At 40.5% G+C, this 17155-nt stretch overlaps 1 protein-coding gene across 1 annotated transcript; it reads left to right on the plus strand.

The window, feature by feature from the left end:
* Positions 1 to 16585, plus strand: LOC140545876 (G-protein coupled receptor 83-like). The gene is made up of 4 exons (XM_072668904.1): positions 1 to 503; positions 1693 to 1818; positions 4040 to 4173; positions 5213 to 16585. Exons 1-4 carry the CDS (start codon positions 57 to 59, stop codon positions 5874 to 5876), a joined length of 1371 nt encoding a protein of 456 aa, XP_072525005.1. The 5' UTR covers positions 1 to 56; the 3' UTR covers positions 5877 to 16585.
* The last annotated feature ends 570 nt before the right edge of the window (positions 16586 to 17155 follow it).

Consider the following 17155-nt stretch of genomic DNA (forward strand, 5'->3'; position numbering starts at 1 on the left):
GCCGCGCGAAACGAACACCTGAAGGACGAGGGGTTGGGACTCACGCGCAGCGGACCATGCTGCTGCACGCGACCTACCTGGCGTACCTGGCGCACGTGAGTGCGAACGTGGCGCGCGGAGGTCCGTGGCGCGCGCCCCACAACTCCAATGACCACGCGCCCCACGGCAACGGCCACAACGCGAGCGCGTTGGATGTGGACGACCTGCTGCTGGAGGCCAACGGCTCGAGCCCGTACACGCTGGACGAGAGCGCGCTCGCGGACTGGCGCTCCCTGGCGCGCGGCAGAAAGCGCGAGGGCGCGGAGTCTCAGCACGCGGCCACGGTGAAGGCGCTGCTCGTGGTGGCGTACAGCGTTATCATCGTCATCTCGCTGTTTGGAAACACGCTCGTGTGCCACGTGGTGATGAAAAACAAGCGCATGCACTCCGCCACGAGCCTCTTCATAGTGAACCTGGCCATAGCGGACATCCTGATCACCCTCCTCAACACACCCTTCACCCTGGTACAGACTGTGTGTGTGTGTGTGTGTGTGATTATACAGTCATTGATTAAGCTGTGCTCTCTGTGAGGATGTATTGATTAGATATCAGTGGTGATGAAGCTACACACCGCGTTTAGCTGTTCATATTTGCTATCGTTCAAAAGCGTCGTTGGTTTATTTGTCCTGATTATTATTATTAATAATAATGATGATAGTAAATGATTCAGTATTGATTGATTGGACAATGGAAGACCTCGTGGAAGGAATGTGAAGGAGTCACGATCAGTGTGTGTCTGATGAGTGTGTTTAACTCTTAATAAAACCTGCAGCTTTTATGAAGAGATGAAGGAGAGATGAAAGAGACACAGAGGAGTATTATTACTGTGGTTGTTGTTGTTTATTTGTTACAGTAGTGTTATGATTATAATTTATAGTTATGTATATAATGTTAAAATAAGCCACCAATTCACCACTGATTTATTATTATTAATAGTATTGTTATTAGTGGTATTGTTATAGTATAGTATTGTTATTAGTTATTAGTTATAGTTGTTTTTATTGTTATCTTCTTCACTGAAATATGTTGTTGTTTTTATTATTATTATTATTGGTGTATTCAGTTTTCTTGATAGTTATATTTGTAGTGTTATTAGTAGTAGTATAGTAATGGTAGTAGTATTATTATTAATAACACTACTGTTATTATTATTACTGTTATTATTAATTATTAACTACTGTGTTATTATTAATAATTTTAATAGTGTTATTATTATTAGTAGTAATAGTGTTATTAGTAGTAGTATTAATATAGTAGTAATTGTAATAGTGTTGTTAGTTGTATCATTAATAGTGTAATTTGTTGCAGTATAATAGTAGGGTTATTAATATTAGTAGTAGTAATAGTAATAAAAAGTGTTATCATTAGTATTAGTAATCGTGTTATTAGTTGTAGTAATAGTGTTAATAGCTGTAGTAGTAGTAACAGTGTTGTTATTACTAGTAGTAGTAACAGTGTTTGTATATTAGTAGTAGTGGTAGTGTTAAATAATATTATAGTAGTAATCCTTATTATTATTTTGTATTAATAGTAATAATGCACATTCTGTTGTATTAATAAATAAAAATACACACACATACAGCAGCATTTACACACACAGATCATGTAAACACACACACTCAGAAACTGTGTGTGTGTGTGCGTGCTCTGCAGGTGCGTTTCGTCAACAGTACATGGGTGTTTGGCCGAGGAATGTGTCACATTAGCCGCTTTGTGCAGTACTGCTCTCTTCATGTGTCCACGCTCACGCTGACCGCTATCGCGCTGGACAGACGACAGGTAAACAACCTTCACTCACAACCCATTGCTCACTGAGGTCCTGCTGCGATTCTGTGTGAGTGGTAGGTTCTCTAAATCAGGTGGAGGAACTGTATGTAAACCTTTCCTCCGCCCCGACTTCAGTGTGTGTGAGAGCAGAGGAGGAGATAAAGCAGACTTTACTATGATCTAAATCTGATGACCAGTGTGTGAAGAAAATGTACAAATATGTTTTAATTTATTCAAACAATAATCACCAAACTCATAACCATCAAATAGATCATAATAACCCATCTCCTCCTCTCCACACACACACATAACCAAGAGGTGAAAACTGAAAGATTTGAGGTGTTGATGCCAGTGAGTGGTTTGAGGATGGACACTCTGTACGGGACCTGTAAGGGGTTAACCTTTGTGAATGTGGTCTTCAGCCAGTCAGTCCGAGTTAAAGGCTGTTTTGAATCCACTGAACTGAACCTGTAATTAAGAGGTGCCAACCAAAATGCTCCTTAAAGCAAAACACAAAATCAATAAATCAAATACAGGAAACGGGTGATGAGCCACTGTGTGGATACATCTGCCCATGGTCTCAGTGTTTGACATTTAGTGTTTATGCTTCGTTAGGTCATGGATTAAAGGTTTTAATTTATATTTATTTCTTTATATATGCTATATATTCTATTATTCACTTATTCACTGGATTACTTATTCATTCACTCAATTAGTCACTCAGTTCATTCACTTATTCACTGAATTAGTCAGTTCACACATTCACACATTCATTCCATCATTTATTTTTTCACTTACTTTTTCATTCCGCTATTTATTTGCTCATTCTGCGATTATTCCTGAACTCTCATTTCCTTTGCTGCTGCTGTGTGTTTACCACAGTGGTTCATGATGTTATGTTCCAGAGAGTCCTGTTCTTTGGCTGTACTTTTTTTAGGGACTAGACAAGCTGTGTCAACAGTGGGTTCAACTTAAAGTACCTGAATGCATTTATAGTCCATATAACATTTGGACATTATACATATATATATATATATATAGAGAGAGAGAGAGAGAGAGAGAGATAGATAGGTAGGTAGGTAGGTAGGGGAACTGGGCATGATTCGCACAGAACTTACACACCATCAGAACAGCAAAGACGAGACACTGAGCTGGTTTTGCCTTTGGACAGCTCAGAGCTCCCAGGCTGCATACAACCTCCTAGATCTTGGAACTGAGTTGTGAATCACAACCAGGCGACCTTGTCCTGTTGTATTTGAGGACAGCGACTACAGCCTGATTGCGGAGGAGTGCTGAACTCTGTGTGTGTGGTAAATTTGTAAATCAGTTCAGCCAAGTGGTCTGTTTTTCTGGGCTGAATTCATACCTGCGGTTTCAAAGGTGGCAGCAATTTTGCCTGATGTGTCTAATGTGTCTGGAAAAGCTCAAATAAGCGCTCATTTACACCTTAAATTACGCAGTATTTCAACAAGTGTTAAAATGTTCCACTGCCTCTCTCTAATGGAGCAGTAGGGACATTGACAGTGTGTGTGTGTTTGTGTGTGTGATGTCAGCTGGTTACATCACTCCCATACAAATGATACAAATACAAAAGCATACAAATGATGCTTTTTTACTCCCAGGACCAGCCCTGCAAGTGAACATATCATCACTATCAGTCCAAAACCCCAAAACTCAAGTTTTACCCTCTGCTGAAGCCTTCTAGAGATCACATTTTGTTCTGACAGTGATGAGATACAGAGATCTGTTCTGTATCACAGAAGCACAAGGCAAAAACCTTGTATCTCCAAAACAGCCATTTTACAGGAGAAGGAAAACACCTTCTTACCTTTCAATGGAAGTCAAATAATATATATACAAATATACAAATATTTATTACAAATCATTTTGGAGCGCTTCTATTGGTCCATACATCATGTCAATGTCATCATCTATATGTCTCTAATGGTCTCAATACACAGCCTCAAATTCAAAAAGCAGTCCTGCCTGAAACACTTATTCAACTTCACAGTGAATGGGTGGAGCTTAACTGATGTAGGCTGAATAGCCGTAGGTGCATATATACACTGTACATGGTTTTCTGTTTGTGGGACTGGTTTCCTTATATATATATATATATATATATATATATATATATATGTATATATTTTTTTCCGTGCTAACAAAAGCATGGTGCCAGATGTGTCCTAGTTTTATGCAACTCCTGTATGTGTGTTTGTGTGTGTTTGTGTAGGTCATTCTACATCCTCTGAAGCCGCGGATGTGCACAGGTCAGGGCGCAGTGTGTATCGTCTTCATTTGGTTGATGGCCACCTGTTTCTCGCTGCCTCACGCCATCTTCCAGAAGCTGTTCACCTTCGTGTACAGGTACACCACCTGCTCAGGTGTGTGCATGGAAGCGTGGGAGTGCATGTGTGTGCTCTACAGTCTGTCCGTCTGTGTAAAACTTTGAAATGGCTCTGTGATTAATCAGAGAAGTCCTGCTGACTGAGGGGGCGTCAAAGTCTGAGGAGGTAAAAAATTTAATTAGGCCTCTGTTTATTCCGTTCTCAGACATTCAAACAATATCAGATCTCCTTGTCTGGTTGGTCAGGTCTGATCTTTCTCTCTCTGTCTCTCTCCTTTACTTGCTTTCAAAGAATAAGAGAGGAATTCTGCACTCTGTGAATCTGCTTACGATAGTTTCTATTTCTGTAAGCTCTGGAATGGTTTTCCCAGAGGGGGCTGTGTAATATACAGCCTCAGACTTCACACAGCCCAGGTTCATTCTAGACCATTATCACTCCACAGTTATCACTGCACTCCAAAAACTATAATGGTTTTATATAGTACTGAAACAGTGGAGTTCTTTGACTCATAACAATAGATGAACCCTTTTTAAAATGATCTAGTACAAATGGATAGAGAAAAATAAATAGAGAACTCAAGCCTTCTTTGAGTTGTAATGGATATATATTCAGAACCACTTCATTTACTAAGAACCACACAAAGAAAACACACAAAACGAACTACTGCAGATTCATACAGGATAAAAACACTTCACTGTTATTACTATAAGATTCTAAATATTAACCACTGCAAATTCATACTGGATTCAGACCACACCAGTTATAAATGTTAGACAGTAAAAATTAACCACTGCAAATTCATACTGGATTCAGACCACACTAGTTATTAATGTTAGACAGTAAAAATTAACCACTGCAAATTCATACTGGGTTCAAACCACACCACAGTTATTAATGTTAGACTCTAAAAAAAAAGACCAATGCAAATTCATACTGGGTTCAAACCACACCACAGTTATTAATGTTAGACTGTAAAAACTACACCCCCCCATATACACACACACACACACACACACTCACTCTCACTCTCTCACTCTTTATTTCTGTCTGTTTCTCAGTAAGGACATTGTCCGCTCACTGTGTGTGCCGGACTTTCCTGAGCCGTCTGAGCTGTACCGGCAGTACCTGGACTTGGTGACCTTTATCCTCCTTTACGTGCTGCCGCTCCTCATCATCACAGCAGCATACTGGGCCGTGGCCCGCCGGCTCTGGCGCAGAAACGCCATTGGCGACGTGACAAGCGAACAGTACTTCCTACAGCGCAGGAAGAGGAAGCGGACCATAAAGATGCTGGTGCTGGTGGTGGCCGTTTTTGCGGTGTGCTGGTTTCCGCTAAACTGCTACGTGGTCCTGCTGTCCAGCCAGGCCATTCACTCCAACAACGCCATCTACTTCACTTTCCACTGGCTGGCTATGAGCTCCACCTGCTACAACCCCTTTATCTACTGCTGGCTCAACCAGGGCTTCAGGGCTGAGCTCACTTACCTACTGAGCATGTGTAGAAACTGGCGGGGCCGGGGCCGGGGCAACAGTTGTCGAGGCGACGACCCAGATCCGATGGCACCTCCTCGGGACGGGGGGCACAGAGCGGCCTGGCCAGAGAGCCAAGCGTCCTCACAGCAGTCAAACCCCAAGGAAAGCCACGCCCTCCGCTCCACCTCTCTCGGACACTCAGGGAAGACCGACATCCTCTCTGTGGAGCCAATCGTGGCGGTTAGCTGACGCCGCGAGGCGCCTCAGGGGCCAGGCTAGTAAAAGCTGATTAATACTTCTGCAAAGATCAACCTAAACATATCTGCGTACAGACGAAGAGAAGGGAGCTGAAGTGCAGAGGCTTCAAATTCACAACTACATATCATGTAGACCTAAATCTGTGGTGCTGTGGATTTAGCACTGATTAGTTGATTGTTTGGGGGTGGGACAAATTCTGATGCTCGTATTTCCTGTGATGAACTACACCACTCCAAAAATCCCAAACAGATTTTTACGTGAAAGCTATGATTACCCATAAACCAAAGATGGACTGGGATCAAAATTTGTCCTGCACTGTTAAAAGTATAACATACTTAAGGAACTTTTCAGTTTGAAACTGTGAAGGAACCTCTTAAGGTGCTTTGAGAAACATTTAAGGAATTGTTTTCTTTTAAAAAAACATTTCTTGAAAGTTCCTCAAAGCACCATAAGAGGTTCCTTCACAGTGTTAAATTGAAGAACCTTCAAACGTTCCTCGATGATCTTGTACTTTTAACAGTGTGGATTGGCCCAACACAATTACCTAGACCATAAATATAAAAAAAGCTAAAAATGAATACTGAAATATTTAAATGAATATTTAATGAATATTCTGTTCTGTGACCTGGAATTTTGTCATTTTTCACAGCATAATTTTAGGAATGTTTATTTATTTTAATGCAGCTAATAAACAAAGTGACATTTAGTCACAATAAATGATATATATATATATGTGTGTGTATATATGTATATAAGTTGGGCTTCTCAAGGAAACCATTCTGGATATGCTGGTCAGTTTGTCTAGACAGCTGTTTTTTTGGAAAAACTAGTTAACTAAGGATTCTGTATAGTACCTAGAAAATTTGGAACCCATTTTTGGTGCTATGTTTGACCACTTTAAAAAGGTTTATCAGTTTCTCCATCACAGAGAATCTGAGCTCATGAAACATGTAAAGATTCTGGTTATTGTCTGAATATTAAAACCATTTCCTTGACTCAAGAGCCTTTGAAGAACTCTTTTATAGGGTTCTAAGCTTCCAAAGATGACAAAACTAGCTGGTTCTCTTCATCTCTATGCAAACATGTTTACCCACATTCGCTTGCAGAAGTGTGAATCAGCCTTAACTCACAGACAGTCTCGTTCAAGCTGGCTGATAGTATTAGCACTCAAGTATCTTCATCAAAAGGGAGGAAACCGGCTTCAGCAGGATCTGCAGTAGGTGCAACTCTGCAGCTCTAAGTTGTGTGTATAGGATGTAAATACCCAAGATGTACCCTATGTAAGTATATGACCAAAGGATGCAGTCGGTACTGCTCTAGGATGCGGACAACAAACGTGTATGTTATGTGGGAAGAGTGGAGCAGTGGAGCTTGATCAGGGCAAATTATCCGTTGGCTAGGCTGTGGAGGCTCTAGTGGCACTAACTTTGCATCACTGTGTCACTGTTTTGCTACTAAACCACTGTTCCCCAAGTAAGCCATTGACCTTTTCAGAATTTCCAAGTGCTCCAGATATGAAAAAAGTGGGTCCAGTGAAACATCATTCAATCAGACGTGCAACTGAATTACTGGCTTTGTCTGTTTGGCTCCAAAACTGTAATTTCCTTTAGCCTTTCATCTTCTCAGCAGAACAGACGCGAACAAAGGAACAGGCTTCTGCAGACGAGAGAGCGTGCGCTCACCAAGGCACGGAATCTGCGTTTATGATTACTGTGAAAATACTGTACATACGCTTTAGTAATCTTCAAGCTTTCTCCATGATTAGGAGAAAAGATGTGCTATTTTTAGTCACAATCATGACAGTTTGCTTCGGCTGTGCCTCTAAGGTTTCACTTCTTTTTGATTCACTTACCTGAAGTCCTCCAACAGGGTTCAGCGCTTTTTTTTACAATGAAAACTGGAATATAACGAATGACTGGAATGACTGGCTGTGGCTTTAAAGGAATTGAAATGGAAAAAATCAGACAGTTTTTACACCTAACCAAACGTAGAACGCTTGGCGTCTTTAGCTCAGCTAATTTTGCTTTTTTAGTTTACCACTGAAGGGACGAGGCTAATGTTGCTAGCAAACACTGGAAGTCAATATATTACCCCAAATATTTTTTTTTTGGTAAAATAAATTTTGGACAAATTTCTCTTAAACCGTATTAAGATCTTTATCCAGATGGCGGATGACTTGTGGATGTAGTTTAGGATACGGTACGACTGTGAGCTATCAACATTAGCTAACCATCACCATGAAGCTGAATACTGGGGACAGTCTTTATAGAGGTGGTGTTGTGCTGAATATTGATCTGAATCGCCCCCTCTCCCTTGCAGAATCCCAGAATCCAACTCCCATTTTCCAATTAGTGGCATGGAAGCATAAAATGCGGCATGCTTACGGCACATTTTATTGATTTGACTGATGTGTAACATTTATTAAATATATAGAAATGGTGTGTACAGTGTGCACAAACAACAATCATGCTGTTGTACGCAAAATACCAAATACCAATAATACCGCATTAAAAACCCTGTTTAGCAGGGGTAACAAAACTTTTGAACTCCCAATACCTTATTGCACTGATTTAGCAACCCCCCCCCCCCAAAAAATAAATGAACAAATATTTATAATAAGTATTTAAAACTATTGATGTTGAACTTCATAGCTACCTCCAGAATAGTGCCTAACAAACAGATGAGGTGGAAAACTGTGTAAATTCTGAATTCTTTGAAAAGTGTTAAAGGACTCTTTGAAACTAGAGTGAGTATTCAGACTGTATTCAGACAGGGTTTGCTGCTTCTGACCTTCAGAGGCTTTCTTCAGCTTTGGAAGATCCACATTCTTTTACTGTTGATGTTCAAAGCAGGTTAAGTTGAAATCCAGCCACTACTGGAGTCCATCCTCTCCTGACAGATGGCTTCTTCTCCTCTGACTGAGAAATTAATGGCGGGTCTCTGCCTGACCTCCTTCATGAGCTGAACATTTGCTTTCTCATGCTGTACCATTCTCCTTCCTCCCCACAGCTGACCTGCTTACTCAGAGGTGACCCGCTGGTGCCCCTTTACTCAGTCTGGACACTGTACAGCTCTGTGCCAGACAGGCCCACTAGAAAATCGATACTGGTTGGGGAGACTGATGCTGGCTTTATGTGGTGAAGCAGTTGCGTAACTTCCATGGAAGTCACGACAGAAGTCCATGGCACTCACATCAAGCTTCATATGAAATATATTCATGATAGATAATAGCATTGTCTACTACCCATACTGTTATCCCAAATATTAGAATCTAATATTTCTGTTATTATTATTAATATTATTATTATCAGTCTGTAAATGTCTAAACCTAATTAAAAGCAATGACACATCTATGCTAATGCTAATTTTCCTAGCAGTCCAATTGGAATTCTAATAGTATGCTAATGCTAAGCTAGGTGCTGGTACATATGTGTGTGGTCATTCTATATTAAAACTGAAGCTTGTAAAATACATTAAAATGTATTTGCATTAGCATGTAGCAGTTTTGCAGGGACTCCCTCTGAAAAGAGCCCCATTGTAGAAGGCTCACTGTTGTCTTTAAACATGGACTAAAGTAGGGACACAGTTGAAGCTTCAATCTGGATGCTGCTGTTTTTAGCTATGCTAACACACTTTATCTCATGTTTTTTAGATATCAGTGAGTCATGCAGTGTCAGAGACCATATAAGCAAGCCTGTTACTAACTGAGCCTTTCAGGAGTTCAGCTGTGCTGATGCGACTCTCCAGAATTTCACGGTTTAGGCCTGTGTTTAGCACAAGTTCTCACATTAGTTCCTATTCAATTGAAAATTTCACCAAACTGTCTCTGTGAAAAGATCTGTTTGAGATGCTTGCTGTACAAGAATAATGAACCCACCTTGAATAGCGAGCAACATGACCACCTTATGTAACCTCACTGGGGTGGAAAGATTTGACTAATGAATCAAAACCATGGCAGACTGTGGGATGGTTTGAGTGCAGTTTGAATGAGGTCTGTATTATTAGCAGCACTGGAAGGGGTATTGAAACCCCACAGTTCCATTAATGTTTTAAAGATTTTGCATAATTCTGTCCTTAAGATGTAAACAGAGGCATTCTGTGGGTTTGGTGTGAAATGCTCCTTTGTAGAGAAACCTAGACAGCATTGTTCATAGTGGTGAGGACCTGAACTAGATGTCTGGAGAGTTTAATGCTCTGTAAAAGCTCCCTCAGAGGAAAGTTATTATACAACATGCTTATAACTAATATAATTTACACTATCATTGTTTTGTTGCAATTTAGCAATTTTACCATCACCAACATTCCACATAAAGACAAGACAAGACAAGGCTAGTTTCACTGGTGAGTTTGGATAGTAAATAAAACAGCTATATTTGTCTTGTAGTCACGGCCACGCCTGTTTTTTCTCACAACTCCTGTAAATAAATCTTTTTCTCAGTTTTTTTCTCAAAGTTTCATCCAAGTCTCTTTTCAGTGAACCACAATTTCACACCAAACCCTCTCTGTGTACATTTCAATCACTGAATTATGGAGAGATTTAGGAAAATCTATGGAAATTCCCATTAAATAAAAGTACTGCTACATTCCTGACTGCTAAATGTCTGACTCATGCCTCCTTATGTTGGAAGCTAAGTCATTGTTACAGTTATAAGTGAGTGGGCTTCAGTTAAAATGACTGAACACATCACATTTCTCTTCTGCACACTGCTCTGTACGGAATGTTGAGTAAACAGATCGAGTTTAGCACGTCTAGTTTTGCACCCGGGGGGCGTCCAACCTCATCAGCTCTGAGTAGGCTGGTGAGCACAGCATCAAAGAGGCTTGTTTGGCCATCCTTGTGATCGATCTTCAGTGAAGCACAGAGAGTTGTGCTGGTAATTTTGCCTCTGCTCTTTGGGGGCCCTTTTAATGAGCTAATTAGGTCAGTGTTGCTTCTTACTTTGTGAATAATGGAGGTTTTGGCTCTTGCTCTTTTGTGACCTTCATCTTTCCTGATGCTTAGGAATAGGAAAATTGGCTTCATTCACCCCTGACATTAACATGCATTTTGATTAAGCCGATCTTAAATAGTCAAGTCCAGTGCGACTAAATGACCCATTTACCAGTAACTAAAAACACCTTTTCAAGGGGGTCAGACAGGTTATGAACACATTACATTTGTAGTGAGAGACTCTAAAACGGCCACTTCATGTCTGAACAGGGCCTAAAGGGGCTGTTTTACTATGGCATTTGTAGAGCATCATTAACAAGACTGCCTGTATCTAGCTGATACAAAGGCATCTAAATATAGGTAATTATTTAAATAAAAATAGTAAATAATAAATAAGTAATTGAAACAGAATGTACAGTGAGACATACTTGTGTGTGCACAACCTTGTTGCCTGTTGGATATTCGTTATGTGTCTGAGGTTCATCCTTTTGCCATTATGATTTCTGAGAACTGCTTGTGGTTATTATGTTTTTTATAGTTGTAAATGTTCTTGTGTTCATCAGTGTCATTTTATGCACATCTTTGTATTTTTATGCAGAATTGTCCAGTCACTGTCCTGCCATTTTCCCACTTTTGACATCATTTAAATATTTACGCTGTTCTTTACACTGTGCCAGAATATAATGATGAACGGACCTATAGAAATGCTCCAAAATGACTTGGACTTGGTAAACTGGGTAACACTTTACTTGAGTGGTCCATTACAGATGCCTGATAGATGCTCACCTGACTTTCAACTGGTTTGTGTTTATTGTATTAAATGCAGTTGAACTCTAAGTTGAATGTAAAAGACTGTCTAGTGAATGTAACCCTGCAACTAACCCCAAACCATATTCTTAACTGTACCCCTGAATCCACCCTAAATCTGTCCCTAAACCTAACCCTAAATAGGTAAAGCTAAGGGTTAGGTGTAGGGTTATGTTCAATAGTCACTCAACTTAGAGTTCAATTGCATTTAATAGACATTTAGAATGTTAGTTAAACGTCTGCTGAGCATCTATGAAGCATCTACAATGGACCATTCAAGTCTTTCTCCTACAAAAGTTGCCATTTTGGAAATATATATTTTTTGCATTACATCAACTATATATAGATATAAAGTTATCACACACACACACTGTATATTTATATATGCTGTATATATGTATGTCTTCTATATACTGTATATATGTACGTATGTATGCTTAAACACATTCCTTTGGATGAATATAGATTTTTTTTGGAGTTGTACATATTGATTACAATCAAAAGACCTTGGATTGAAGACATTTTTTTATTATTTTCAGGATCAAAGGTCTCGGCCTGGACGTGCTGTTGTCAAAGTATTGATTTGTCGTTTGTAGATTCTGCCTTTTTTTGCCTAACATCATTCACATTCTCCACTTACGTGAATTTCTGCTTGGAGATGTTAGCCTTCAAATACTGTTTTCTAGTATTACAAAGCTGTATTGCTGACCTCAGTAGCCTTTTGCTCTACACACACCCTAGTGCTGCTACAACTCTTCTTCTTTGTTGGAAGTGAAACGATATTTCCAGTATAAACAGTGTTCTAGCGAATCCTGTTACTCTCGCGTTTCAATAACGCGAGAGTAGCCAACCAGGTTGTAGCTTAAAGCAATGGTCAGATTTACACAGTCCCCCCTCACACCAAATGTAGCTAATCAGCCAAGGCGTCCGAAGCTTGTTTGTTTGTGTGGTGCTTTCGGTCTTACCGGTGAAGTTACGAGGCTAACGTTGCTAACAAATAGTGAAAGCTTACAGCTGCCGGATTAGCACTGTGCTAACTGTATGCCTAAATCAACACACACTTGTATAAAACCAGTCCTCATGTAGTTTCTCACATTATATGACTTACAGTTCTCTATAAACATGGACAAAAGTATGTTAGCATAGCTACAAACAGCAGTATCAGGCTGGAGGCCTGGATTTCGCCATGCTTTGGTCTATGTTTATGTGTAACAGGGTGTCATACAGTATCAGTAACCCTACAAACAGGAGTATTAGGGATTACAGAACACCTCCACACGGTTTGATAAGAGTGATAAGTGATGATTTAGGGGCTTAGCATGATGCTAACTGGTGCAGTATAACCGTATAAGGTTCCATTCGTTTTTGTTAGCTACGTCAGTCTCGTAGCTCCAGTGTGGAACTACAGAAGCAAACTTCGGACACCAAACCTGGCTTGGCCAGTCATGTACATTTGAGGGGGGTTAAATGAGATCCTTCACACGCCCATTTACAAACTGCAAGTCACGTTGTTGAACAGGCCAGTGGTCAGGTGGTTGAGTAAGACAAAGAGTATTAAATTATTCTTAATATTTAAAGAGTTAAATTCAGGGTTTTAATGATGAACTGCACAAACACTGAAGACCTCACAGAGTTGCTTATGTGTCTGTTTACGTATTTATGTATATCTGTCATAAGAAAAATGTAAACAAGAACTTTTACATCTAATTGACGTACTAAGATTTTATTTTTCACTTTAAAAACGAATTAAAAGTCAGGTATGGTGACAGGAGGGAGATTAAGCATCGCCTTGTGAACTGTTATTAAAGCAAGGTCTTTATGTGCTGTTAATGGTGATGTTCTCGTGATAATCTAATGTAATGGACTTCTTGTACTTGTGGCTAATAAAAGAATTATCATTAATAAAACGTGAGCACTTGCTATCTGACGCCAGCTTGTTCCGAACAGGCAGTTAAAGCTGGATAAAGTTAGAGCCTCTGTAGAGACCATGCCTTTTAATGCACAGAGGAAAGCAGCGCTAGCAAGGTCATATTGTAGTTAATTAGCTAAATACAGTTTGACTGAAACAGTAAAACTCTTTACGCAGGTGGATTTGATCAGCCAAGACGTGTTGTCTGAAGTCTGCTTCTTCAGTTTGGCACTGGAGCTACAAGGCTAGTGTAGATATTTTTTTATCGTCTTGTAAAAGTTTTACGCTGAGAGCAAAAGCGACCTCTAGTGACTCCTAACTGAGAGCGGACTCCTCAAATCCAAAGTAACTGTAAGCAAAAACTCTACAAATGTGAAATCTAATTTGACTACCTTAATCTACACCTAAACCTACACCTTAATATACACCTAAACTTACACCTTAATCTACACCTAGACCTACACCTTAATCTACACGTAAAACCTACACCCAATCTACACCTAAACCTACACCTTAATATACACCTTAACCTACACCTTAATCTACACGTAAAACCTACACCCAATCTACACCTAAACCTACACCTTAATCTACACCTAAATATACACCTTAACCTACACCTTTATCTTCACTTTAATCTACACCTACACCTTAATCTACACCTAAACCTAACCTTAGCCTACTCTTTAATATACACCTAAATCTAACCTTAAGCAACAACTTAATTGACACTGTAATCTAAACCTAAACCTAACTTCAACCTAATCTTAACCTAACATTAACCTACAACTTAATTTACACCTAAACCTAACCTTTACTTACACCTTAATCTACATTTAAACCTACCCTTTATCTACAACTTGATCTTAATCTAACCTTACCTTACACCTAAACCTAAGCTACAACTTAACCTACACCTAAACATAACATTAACCTTAATCTAATCTTAACCCTTCTTCTAAACCTAAACCTAATTTTTAACCATAATGAAATGAGGAATCCTCACAGTTTCTGCAGTCAGTCCATTTTTTTTTTTTGCTCTAAAACATTCATAAACAGAACAGGGTTGTGTGAGTGTTTGTGTGTTTTGCTCAACTAAACCTCTGGTAGACGTGTGAAAAACCTATGTGGACGTTTATTTGTGAGATCATGTTGGTAAAAGCATAAAACTCTCCAAGAGCATAAAGAAGAACCACTGAGAGGGGCCAAGAATTACAAGAACGTCTGTGGGACGCATGTGGGACCAAGAGCAAGTCTTGATGGATTGCAGTTCTTAAAGAATAAAGAGTTATCAGACTATAGCGAAGGTCTTAGAATCAGTATTGGGAAGAGAAGTGCTATGGTTTCATCTTTACAATAAACTGCGACTCTATGAAGTTTGAAAAGTCTCTCACGCTCATGAGTGCTATCTGCCAGTGTTTTGCGTTGGAGGGTGAACTTTGGCTTTCATATATGCTTTCACACGTCTCAGTATCAGAATGTGCGATCAGCCAGCCAATTATCAGCCTTCACAGGTTCCAGTCTGGTCTCTGTTAACAGGATTTGAGTATTTTATCTTTTTAAAAGAGTTGATGACAGGTACAGATCAGAAGGCATTTTAATTGAACTGCAGATTACTGTGAAAGGTAAAGGAGAAGGATAAATAAGCAAGCAGTTTAATAAAAAAACCAGAGAGAATACTGATGAATCGTGGCAGGATGACAGCATCTCTCTCAAAGGTGCATTAGCAGTGAAAATGATTGAGCTTGATGTGAAAGGCTCTGCTGAATACTGAATCATACCCTTGCCAACTTTGACTCGGCACTTGAACATGCGTCATACCAGCGCTAGCGAGCGAGGGGAGGACGATGATGGGCAGAACTTGTGTTTGGAATGCATTGGCCGAATCTAGGCCATATCACATTTAAAACTGCAGCGTCGTATGTTTTTTGTCTTGCTGTTAGCGGAGTAGCCTTTAGCTCAACCCAAAACTCAGCAAATACAATATAATTGTGTTTGTACTGGTAGCAAAGAGTTCTGGGTAAGCTCTGCTGCCGAGCTCAACAGTTGTTTGCTGGATTTCTTGTCCCTCCAAGGGCCCATAAGCTGGCACTAAGAAAGTTGGACGAGGGTGTGTTAAAACTGAAATGCAGGGATCTCTCTGTAAAGGCTTAGCCCACATCTGTAAACCTCTGGCACCCCTGGTGAGCTCCTTCTTCTACATGAAGTTTTGCCCGTTTCCCTGCACGGTAGTTGTTAAGCCCTATCACACATTCCACTCATCATCAGACTGTCAGAGAGCTCATTGTCATGGTTGGTTAGGCCAGACACCGAGGGATGAACACTTGCAGAGATGGGTCCAATGCAAGTACATTTAATAACATAAAGGGGTACAAGGGCTTAAACAGAAAAACATTGTAAACTCGACAACCAAACGGGCGAACACAAAAGAACACCTGAGACCGGGGGGATTCTGGGAGCTGAGCTGGGTGAGCAGGGTAGGGAAAACGGGGAAAATACAAAACAACCTTCCAGGCAGTGCCTGGGGAGACTAAGGGGAAAACTAAGGACACGCGTGAGCCACACAGACATTACTCAAAACTGGGGGAGAGAGCTGGGGAACCAGCCGCTGAACCATAAATGGCTAGGCCGAAAACGCGCAGTAGAAGAGGGTCGCCTAGTTGGAGCGAGAGTCGCGGATATATTATATATAGAGGACCTGAACTATGAACCAAACTGGCCTAAACAAACTGTGATCCGTGTATCGAACCTCTCGGACTACCTCGAGGCTCTGAACTTACAATCCAATTCTCGGCGAGGAGCTCAGTTTCCAAGCTCCAAACTTCAATGGAAACACAACAAAAGTCTATCTTTGAGTCTGTGGGCGGAAGCTCGGAATCGCCCCGGGGGAGGGCGCGTTACCGAGGGGCTGACACTCCTGATTAAAAATGAGCGTTTGATCAGGCCTGAGCCTACAATCACACACACACACACACACACACACACATCTGACCCTGTTTTAAACAGCTGAAAGATTCCATATGCAAATATTCTCCCGGTTTTAGGTATTCGCAGTCTCCCCACTATCTAGTACTGCCCCATAGATGGCTAGTGATGGCTAGCATGGTCTTCCTCCAAGACACGTGACGCTCCACCACGCCTGTAGATGCATTAGCGAGTGTCTTTTAGCTGACATAACAGAATTAGCGGTTAGCGTTCTCCTCACAGCGTGTTAAGCTCCAGTGGCGTTGTGTTAATGGTAGTTTGAAAAATGAAAAGAAAAAAAAAAGTCTGGGAGGAAGACCATGCTAGTGCAATGCTACTGTCCCAGTGCTACATTTATTTATGTATTTATTTATGTATTTATTTATTTTTTTAACACAGCCGTGTTGTTGAACGTATATGTATGTGAGGAAGTGTGGGGGTGTTCCGATATCTCTAACAGACTTGCTTGCACTGATTTTGACACTTGGTTCTGCTACTGCTTTGTATACAATCAAATAGCGCTTTTACTTACACTACTCTACTGAACTCGACTCTGTTGTTCCAAGCAAGCCGTGTAAAATGTGACATGTAACCCTTGCAGAGCACTGATTGACCAGACTGAACCAGCACAAACTAGCCATTTCGTTTGTTTGAGGTTGT

The sequence above is a fragment of the Salminus brasiliensis genome, chromosome 23 (genome assembly GCF_030463535.1).
Source record: "Salminus brasiliensis chromosome 23, fSalBra1.hap2, whole genome shotgun sequence".
Classification (NCBI taxonomy): Eukaryota; Metazoa; Chordata; class Actinopteri; order Characiformes; family Bryconidae; genus Salminus; species Salminus brasiliensis.